General features: G+C 41.4%; 1 protein-coding gene across 1 annotated transcript in view; it reads left to right on the plus strand.

Annotated features, from left to right (window-relative positions):
- The window catches only part of dync1li1 (dynein, cytoplasmic 1, light intermediate chain 1), a 14,013-nt gene extending 5,110 nt beyond the window's left edge, over nucleotides 1–8,903 (plus strand). Inside the window, exons 3-13 of the mRNA XM_015043140.1 lie at nucleotides 1,104–1,220; nucleotides 1,333–1,563; nucleotides 1,700–1,854; nucleotides 2,773–2,866; nucleotides 3,354–3,489; nucleotides 3,581–3,692; nucleotides 4,836–4,895; nucleotides 5,015–5,059; nucleotides 5,169–5,256; nucleotides 5,387–5,506; nucleotides 7,538–8,903. Of these exons, the coding sequence (XP_014898626.1) occupies nucleotides 1,104–1,220; nucleotides 1,333–1,563; nucleotides 1,700–1,854; nucleotides 2,773–2,866; nucleotides 3,354–3,489; nucleotides 3,581–3,692; nucleotides 4,836–4,895; nucleotides 5,015–5,059; nucleotides 5,169–5,256; nucleotides 5,387–5,506; nucleotides 7,538–7,656 (1,277 nt within the window). The 3' untranslated portion in view covers nucleotides 7,657–8,903. The remainder of the gene's footprint in view (nucleotides 1–1,103; nucleotides 1,221–1,332; nucleotides 1,564–1,699; nucleotides 1,855–2,772; nucleotides 2,867–3,353; nucleotides 3,490–3,580; nucleotides 3,693–4,835; nucleotides 4,896–5,014; nucleotides 5,060–5,168; nucleotides 5,257–5,386; nucleotides 5,507–7,537) is intronic.
- The last annotated feature ends 912 nt before the right edge of the window (nucleotides 8,904–9,815 follow it).

The following is a 9,815-nucleotide window of genomic DNA, read 5'->3' on the forward strand; positions in this document are numbered from 1 at the left end:
CGTATCAGGACGGAAAATTTGTTGAGAATCAGTGAAATTCAGTTCGGATGAATGCGGCCTGGACTTTAGGTCGCATTTGAATCAAATACGTATCGCATTCGAAAAGAATCCGACCTGTGCTGGTCAGACTGTCATGAAAAGATCAGATACAGGTCGCATTACGTCAAATAAATAATCGGAATTGGGTCACTTCAGGCTGCAGTGTGAACGCACCCTAAGTTTATTCCACTTGGCGTCGCTCTTGTTCTACGTTTCACAGAAGTCTTTAGCCAGCTAGCAACGTGTGGAGAACTCTCGACGCGTGACGTCACTACCGCTTCTACTTGTCACAACAGCGCGGCGGTTGACGAACAGCCCGGTAACAGTCGCCTTTCTCTGCGTTTGATCGTGGCATTTGTTAATGGTAGAAAGTACCGGAATGGCGACTGCAGGGAAGGGCAACTGGTACCGGACTGTTCCATCACCCGCCGCACTATTGTTACAAGCGTAGTGTGCATGAAGTCAGTGTAGCTTAGCCTAGCACCGAATGTCAGCCATGACGAGAAACTGCGGGCAGGACTTCCTTCAGATGTCCGCTCACCCTGTGGGCCGCACTAATATTATAATTTCATATCACGGTGGGGGCCACAAGAGAATGAGACCTCTGTTCTAGACAAAGCAACCCTTGCTTTTGGTACCCTAATACATAGCTGTAACTTCAAAAAGTAATGTCTTTATATATTTCATAAACAAAACTAAGGACATTAATTCTACACTACACGTGGATATAAAAATACTCTTTCTGGCCATCTGAATACTATGAAACGTTAGATTTAATAGACACTTTAAAGTTGTAGCACCCCTCTCTAACAATTAACTGGGAGTATTTGACAGCACACTACAGTACGTGAATAAAAGGATGCAAATTAAAAGTTCTTCATCCTTACCAGCTGCAAAATGTTGGTTGAGGTCAGTCACTTTTTAACTTGACCACTATTCAATCTTAAAGCTTTTTTTTTTTAAAATAAATTAAAAAAAAAAACATTGAAATGTAAATTTGAATCAAATGGTGTGATTGATTGTCCGTATGGGATCCATGTTATTCACCTATTTCCTGTATTTAGGTGAGGTGGGCTCGGGGAAGACCACCTTGGTTGCAAAGTTACAAGGTATTGAGGAGTACATGAAAGGGCGTGGCCTGGAATATCTCTACTTCAGTGTTCACGATGATGACATTGATGGTAACCAGACTGTAGATTCTCTTTTTTTTTTTTTTTTAATCTCCATCACACCAATAGTACAGCGTATCAAGACCAGTTTTTAAATATTGACCTAGTTTGTGTGTTTGTTTAGATTACACTCGATGCAACGCGTGGGTCTTGGACGGAGACCTCTACCACAAAGGCCTGCAAGGAGTAGCCGTCCCAGTGGGCTCCATTGAAGACACTTTGCTGCTGATAACAGTTGACATGTCACGACCATGGAACGCCCTGGACTCTCTTCAGAAGTGGGCTGCCGTTGCTAGGGAACACATCGACAAACTCCGAGTCGCTCCAGAAAAGCTGCGGGAGCTGGAACACAAAAGTGAGTCAACTGGGAGGAGTGAAGGGAGCGGTCTTTACAGAAGCACGTCTTATTTGAAGTTTTATCTAAAGAATGTTTCAGAACGTGCCTGTGTTTCAAATGTTGACCTTACTTTGTTTTTTTTAATGGTTTTTAGTCGTAAAACAGTTTCAGGAGTACACGGAGCCGGGCAGCGGAGAGGACGGCACGCCACAGAGGAGGAGTGACGAGGAGGAAGGCGTGCTGCTGCCGTTGGGGGACAACACACTCACACACAACCTAGGAATACCGGTGGTGGTGGTTTGCACAAAGGTACAAACTTTCCAAAGTGTGTCTTTACGTACGGTTTTGGTCAGAAAGTGCTGCATTGGAACTTTTTTATTTTTTTAGGGTGGAGTGCTATCAGCACTAAAGTTAATAGGTTTTTAAAAGAAGTAAAGGATGCACTTTGAATTTATTATGAATTGTTTTTATTCCACACACTTTCAGAATAGTACATGCAGGCTTTCATGTAATGTGGTTGCTTTTTGGATGTAGGTTTCAATGAACCATCTAGCTGTTGTTTTTGGGGTAAATTTCCCAAATAGTTTCTTTTTTTTTTTGTTTTTTTTTTTTTTTTTGTTCTTTAAATAAACATTTTGTTCAGAAGGCACGTAGCTTTATCATGTAGGAGCACAGTACGCTCTTAGTCTTGATGCTTTTCTATAATTGGTGACACTGATGTTCCAGCAGCTTTCTTAGTTTGTTCCTGAGAAAACTTGGCATTTATGTCCTTTAAATTTTGAGGGTTATCGTTTTGGTCACACATTTGCAACTGAGAAACATTTGGGTTTTTAAAGAGACATAGCAGGCTGCCATTAACCTCCAGCTGTGGCCAACAGCTGAGTTTTTGAAAACCAGTCAATTTAAGTGTAGAAAGTTCTAATGAGACTGGTCAAACGTTTAGCCAAAACTATGGCAGAGTCTGCACTCATTATTCTGACCTTTTTATGGATTAGCATAAATTCACAATGAATTCAAACTGCGGACTCGGATCAATTTTTTTTTTTTTCATAAAAATCAGTAAAGTTGTTTTTCATTCAAGACTCCAATGAGTGTACGTAATCTTATCTCCGAGACGACTTTTATATGAAACTTTTACTTTAAGGTACGCTGTGGATAAACGCTGATTTATTGCATGTGTTGGCAAACCTTCAAACTGATTTCTGCTACCTGCTTATCTGTCCTCAGTGCGATGCTATCAGCACACTGGAGAAGGAGCACGACTACAGAGACGAACACTTGGACTTCATCCAGTCCCACATCAGACATTTCTGTCTGCAGTGTATCCTTGAACTAACACAATGCTGCACCCTTGATGCTGCAGCAGAATATACAGCACTAGCACTGCTAGATTGCAACACATACTTTCTGATCATTCAGCAGTTTACCCATGAAGTAGCTTTTTTTTTTTTTCTTTTCGTTGATATGATAGTAAAAAAAACCTGTGCCCTTCTGTGTGCAAGGATTTGGCTATGAACAGATCATCTGTCACTGCTTCTGATAATTTGTTCTTCTGTTTTGCTTTATCTTGTCAAGGTTTTTTTTTTTTTTTTTTTTTTAAAGAAAAAAGCTTTCAATGGTTGTTTGAAAAATGTCCAGGATTTGTATTCCTTTCTGAGTGGATTTCGATGAGCCAAAGCTCGAATCGGTCCATCTGAAAGTCTTTTTTTTTTTTTTTTTTTTTTTTTTAAGATGTTTGTCACCATGGTTTTCAGGCCCCTGTTAGGCTGTAATTGCTTTGTTCAGAATAGCCTTGACGGTGCGCTCAGATGGCGCCTCTTTGCTTTACACGTCAGTGAAGGAGATGAAAAACCTGGACATCCTTTACAAGTATCTTGTTCACAGACTCTACGGCTTTCCCTTCCACTGCCCGGCTCAGGTGGTGGAGAGAGACGCCGTTTTCATGTAAGCTCGTACGGTTCCTCTCCCGGAGGACGACAGGATCTCCTTTTGGTTTGGTTTGTAACCCCCCCCCCCCCCCCCCGTTTCCTGCCAGTCCGTCAGGTTGGGATAACGAGAAAAAGATCGCTATACTTCATGAGAACTTCCAGACGCTGAAATCAGATGACAGCTACGAGGACGTAGTAGTCAAACCGCCAGTTAGAAAGGTACAAACTCACAAAAGAGCATCATGGCTTTTGTCACACATTTTTACAGCCAATAGACTGTAAACAACCTAATGGGGCAGTTGCCTTGTGGAAGTACTGATATCTGACCAACGCAAAAGTAACACAAAATTACAAAACAGGAAGAAAATAATCTCTTTTCAACACTTTTACAGATCAAAATCCGAGAAGAGTGGTGTTTATTTACATTTAGCTCTACTGACGCGATACTTTGTAGAGCGCCTTGGACCGTAATTACAGCTGCGAGTCTTGGAACGCTTCACCAGCTTCGCACTTCTAAAGGCTAACGTATTTGCCAGTTCTCAGAAAAGTTGCTCAAGATTCGATGGAGAGCATCTGTGAAGATCTTTATTTGAAGGTTTGCTGCGGGTTTTTAATTAGATTTAGGACTAGATTTTGACTGGGGCCATTCTAACATAAAAAAAAACAGACTGAACAGATTTCACAGCTCTCGCTGTCCGTTCAGAGGATGACCCTGCACCTCGCTTTCCAGACCAGACATTTTGCGGAAACCATGTTATCTTGGAAGTGTTTACCCCGGAGGCTTCAAGCAAGGACTTCTTGGGGTTTTCTTCTACCGGTGCCTTTTCTTTTTGCTGCTTCTCCATAAAAAAAGCCACATTTGCGAATTACCCAACGAATTGCTTCCATGTCAACAGATCTTCCCACTAGAGTTGTGGATCTCTGCAGCTACTCCAGAGCTACCACAGCTACTTTGGCTGTTTTTGTTTTGTCTGATGCTCTCCTTTCTCAGCCTGTGAGTTTATGTCGACGTCCGTGTCCTGGGTGTGCAGATGTGTTGCTCTTTTTTTTTTAAAATGGTGGCATGTCCAAGGCTTGGAACTTGTTTTCGAACCCTGCTTTAAATTTTGCCACAGTTTTTCCCCTGACGTCGCATCTCAGTGATGCTTGTTCATTAATCTTCTCTATAAAAAAAAAAGCATATGAAGCCTTCACAGAACAGCTGTAATTATGCTCACACTGCATTTAAGAAAACGTCTCATGACAATCGGTTCGCACTAAATCGCACAAAAACTCAATGCATCTGACTTTTGGCAATTGTAAGGTGCACCCCAGATCTAATAAGCTGCAGGCTGTAATGTTTTTCCCTTTTCTTTTCTCTAGATTGTCCATGAAAAAGAGATTCAAGCAGAAGATGACCAAGTGTTTCTGGTAAAGCTGCAGGTCAGGAAACATTTCCACTTTGCTAAAGCGTGCTGGGGGCGCACAAAAGTTAAATCTGTCTTCATATGTTAATTAGGGGCTAATTGGTGGGACTGTGCATATTGTCCTCTGATTTGCAGACGCTGCTTGCCAAACAGCCCGCTGTAACAGCAGGGCGACCAGTGGTGAGTGGCTCTTTTATTTATTTATTTTCCCCCCCAAAACCCTTTGGCTCCAGTAAAGGGAATCCTCCTGAGTGGCCATATGTGTGATTTTTGTTGTTTTGATCTATAGGACACGACTAGCAGGGCGCCCACAGGTTCCCCGAGAACAAGCAATCGCTCCGCAGCGGCCAACGTGGCCAACGCAATGCCACAGTCAGGTGTGAACTCATCTGTCTTTGTTCCTTGCGCTCTCCTTGTCTCTGCATTTTTCTCTTTTTATTTTTATTTTTCTTTATTTTATTTTTTTTGCGCTACATAAATGCTGTCCTTAATTATTCACACCGGCAGGTCAGACAAGCGAGGGTGTGCTGGCCAATTTCTTCAACAGTCTACTGACAAAGAAAGCCGGGACAGGCGGCCCCGGGACTCCAGGTGGTAACAACACTCCAGGAACTGTACGGAAATCAGGTGAGAACATGAAGCCTCTCACTTTTCCTTGTTTTTTTTTGTTTGTTTGTTTGTTTGTTTTTTTTCAGTGTGACTTGTTAGACAACTGTGCTTGAGGAAAAACATTTCCGTCCTTAGTCACGCCTCATCACCTCAGCTCCCATTTGTTGTCTGTTATCTGTACTTTCCCACTTGTTCTCCACTCCATTTATAATGTGTGTATGCACTAGTCAGAGGATGCTGGCCACGTTAAGGTGTGTGTGAGCAAGATATTTCTCATTTACTGCTGCTCGCCTTTTTTTTTTGTTTTTTTTCTTTTTGTTTGTTTTTTTTTTTAAATCAAACCCTCCTCCCTCTTCTGACTGTCTGTCCCAAGCGTCATAAGAGGAACATTTATATCACCTACATATTTTTTTTTTTTGTCAAAAATGCCTTTTTTTTGGCAATTAACTTATCTTACTAAAATTAATTTAAAGCAAGAAAATCACGAGATTACAACTAAAATATTTGATTATTTTTTTTGCATAGCTACATTTTTAGTTGCAAATTGGATTTTACAACAAAGCAGATCCAGTCATTTCAAATGACATCATCAGCATAAAGGCAAAAAGACATGAATGATACGCAGTCGTTGCATGTTCCCCTTTCTCGTACCCTGCTCCTCTTTGCTTGCCAAAAATATTTTTTTCTTTCTTTTTGGAGTATTTATTTATTTATTAAATTTTTTTGTCTTGTCTGCACGTTGGAATTTATTTCTAATCACTAACATCTGCATCAGTAAATGCACATGATTCTAAGAATAAAACACAGTGAAGGAGCAACAAGCAGCACGGAATGTGCTGAAAGCCCAAGTGCAGACATCGTTGACTCTGTACTACACTGCTGTTGTTGGAGACAGACATTGATCAGAACCAGATGTCCTCTTCTGTTGCATAAATTATCTTGAAACTTCTCCCATCCGCACATCAGATGGCATCAGGCTTATTTAGCTGTTTGTTAAGGTTAGGTATTCTCCTATCCACAACTACAGAGTCTGCAAAGTCTCTTCTTTTTTTTTTTTACTTCTTTATGAACATTTTCTTGATCAGTCAATGAAAATGCTTGACTATCATTTCTGTTTTTTACATCTTCTCATTTGGCATCAGATATATTTTAGCTGTGTGTTTGACTGCTGAGTTGTATGCAGTCAAACACAAAATGCTAATAGCAGTTGGTCTTCGTATCCTCTTAAGTTTAGGATGTGGAAGTCTACCAAACTAAAATACTGTGTGGAAGTGTTTGTCTGCAATGGACGCTTTTTTTTTTTTTTTTTTTAGAGCGTTTGTATGCATGTGTTAGAACGGAAAAGTTAAAGTTCAGACCTAAATCTATGTGAGAATTGCGGTTCAGACTCCCTCCGTTACATCTGATTGAGTGTAAGCTATTTTTTTCCAATTTCAATTTTTAAGAAAATTTTCAGATGTGAAAAAATAAATGGATACCTCATAAGTCCAGCAAAACCGTCTGAATGCAAACGTGTGACAAAAAGTGGAAAAAGGTTATAAAATACTCCACTTGCTTGGCGCTATATGTCAGATAAATCAGGCTGGAATTGATCATGTCCAGCTTCTTTGCAACACTCTGTGGCTTTTTATTGATTTCCTGTTACCGTTCTGGGATTATTCCTGTCGGTGTTGGCTGTTATTCTCAGCTGCAGCGATGCAACAGCAGCTGCTCTTTCCTTCTGCTAATGAGTTCAGACACAATGAGACCACTGGAAGTGCAGCAGCCTTCCGAGATGTTTGCATTAATCTGAGAAAAACGGCCTAATTAACAATACTGCAACTGCGGTAGTGCTTCTTCTCATCCATTCAGAATGATAATCAGACCTTTTAGGGCTAAGGAGGCAAATTAAGCCAGACTACTGCTGTCCTAGTTTCACCCACTTCTTATTTTAATCATGTGCATTTGAAACACGGCTTATCGCATTGTGGGTAAAAACTGCGTCAGTGTTCACTCCTCTACAGTGTAGTAGCAATTTTTTTTCTCTTTTTTTTTTTTTTTAAACTTCAGGTTCAAAGCTGGGACTGAGCGACGTCCAGGCAGAGCTGGACCGCATATCCAACCGGGAAACTGACTCGGACTTGTCCAATGCCAACGACACCGCCGCCACCGACGGCCAGGACACATGAAGAGCGACGCACTTCACCCCCCCGCCCTCCCCTGCTCTCCTTCTTCTATTCCCTCCTCTGCACCTCCATCCACCTCTCTTCTTCCCTCCTCCACCTTCAGCCTCCACTTCATCATAAAGAACGCGGTGAGGGCGGGATCGGGGGGGGGGGGGGCGGATGGGGCGGACAGATACCGTCGTTCTCATCGCTTTCTTCTCGAAGAGAAGAACTCGCCATCTCTTCCCCCTTACGCCTTCCCTCACCCACACCTTGTTCCTGCCCCCCTCGTTTTTTTTTTTTTGTCTTCTCAGCTGTTACACCAAGGACAAGTTTATGTCACTGTTACATGCAAGTACGTGTCTGTGGGGAAAGCCGGGGTCCAGTTGGAGTGAGAGGGTGAAAAAGGATCGACTGACAGTGAGGATGTTTTATGCATCCAACTTATTGTGACGGTACAGTTTACAGTATAAATGCTGAGGGCGCATGTTGATGAAACTGCACTTAGCGTAAAATAGAAGGGACGGTGTGTTTATTGTACAAAAAGCACCAGATGGGGGGACAAAAAAAAAAGAAACAAAAATGCAAATTGTCTTTTTTTTTTTTAAGATGAAGGGAAAAACATACCAGTATTTGTGTGTGTGTGTGTGTGTGTGTGTGTGCTCGCTTGTATGGATGTGTGATTGCGTGAATAAAAGTATAAGAATGTGGGTAGATAGAGGATAACTAGGAAAGTTTCGACCAGAACCCGTTTCTTACGAGAGATTTTTGGGCTGTTCACTACCAAATGGGAAACGTCATTACCATTTGTCATACACTACAATTACACCAGCTGCATCTGTTACACTACCAGACTTAATTGAGAAATACAAAAAAAATAAATAATAAATGAACATTGATACGCAAACGCTAAGGTTTCTTGTCCTATAACTGGCCAAACGACCCGCTGGGGTGCTGCTACCAAACACATACAGCAAGAGGCGGTGCAGCAAACTGAAGGAATGCTAAGCAGTCGGGTGGGGGTGGCTGAGCTTTACTTGTACAGAAGATAAAAGCATTTGCAAGTTTAATAGTTGCTCCTTACGGGGTGGGTGGCGGCAAAGGTTTAAGGGGAGGAGGGGGAGTTGGAACAGAGGGAGGGTCAGAGGGTCACATCCAGAATGTACAGTCATTGTCTTCGCTGATTGGTCCTGTTATTTCAGAGCTCCGGTGTTGGCGTTTGTATAATCAGACATGTCAATCAGTCAAATAAAAAAGTGTATTTATTCGGATTTACCTTTCATCTCCTTTGTTTTTTGTTTTTTTTATTGTTTTTTTGTTCAGAATTTTGTGCAGTCTGGAAGAGCGTAGGATTTGATTTAGATTATTTCTGGATCTGAAACACCATATTAGGAGTTTATTTTACTGTTCCAGTGTTAAAAAGTTCCCCTTATCTGTTCATCAATCTATCTCCCCATCATTTTATCCGTCTTTGCCCATCATTACTCCCTTTAGTCATCCATTCCTGTCTAGCAAGCATCTATACATCCAACTATCCATGAAACCTGAAGATCATTCATCCACCTCCCTCTCATCTACCCATTTTCTATCCATCTATCAATCCATCCATTCTTACACATCACACCCTCACCTCAATAGAAATATCTGCAGAAAATTGATTTAACTTTTTTTTTAAATTATTTATCCTCTGCTAATTTGAGTCTGGAGGAGAGTGGGATTTGGGGGGGGCGATAAATGTGCACGAGCCCTGTCAAATGTTCACATCACGTACACCTAATTAAATTATAAAGATCATTTAGAAATAAAACAGTGCTCCGATGTACACCCTCAAGTGCTCTCGAACGTCGAATGTGAGACTCAAGACTGGAATAAATGGGTGAGGTGGGGGGAGAGAATTATGGTTTCCTCATTACTTTGATCAAATTCAATGGTTTGTGCAGGGCACCAAAAAAAAAAGATCCAGAGCTCCCTGTCTCAGGACTTTAGGAATCCTCTATTGGTAGCTTGATTTCAGATACCATACAGCAAGCCATTGGCGGATTGGAGAAATACATTCCTTGATAAGATAGGGCCGTTTTTAAGCACACAGTAGCAGCAGCGCTACATGAGGTGAAAAGTTGGTTCATTGGGGTGTTTTATTCTGAGTTGTCTTTTTTTTTTTTTTTTTTTTTTTCTTGAGCAAA

This window comes from Poecilia latipinna, unplaced genomic scaffold, assembly GCF_001443285.1.
Source record: "Poecilia latipinna isolate Pla-1442-1.1 unplaced genomic scaffold, P_latipinna-1.0 Scaffold35, whole genome shotgun sequence".
NCBI classification, from domain to species: domain Eukaryota; kingdom Metazoa; phylum Chordata; class Actinopteri; order Cyprinodontiformes; family Poeciliidae; genus Poecilia; species Poecilia latipinna.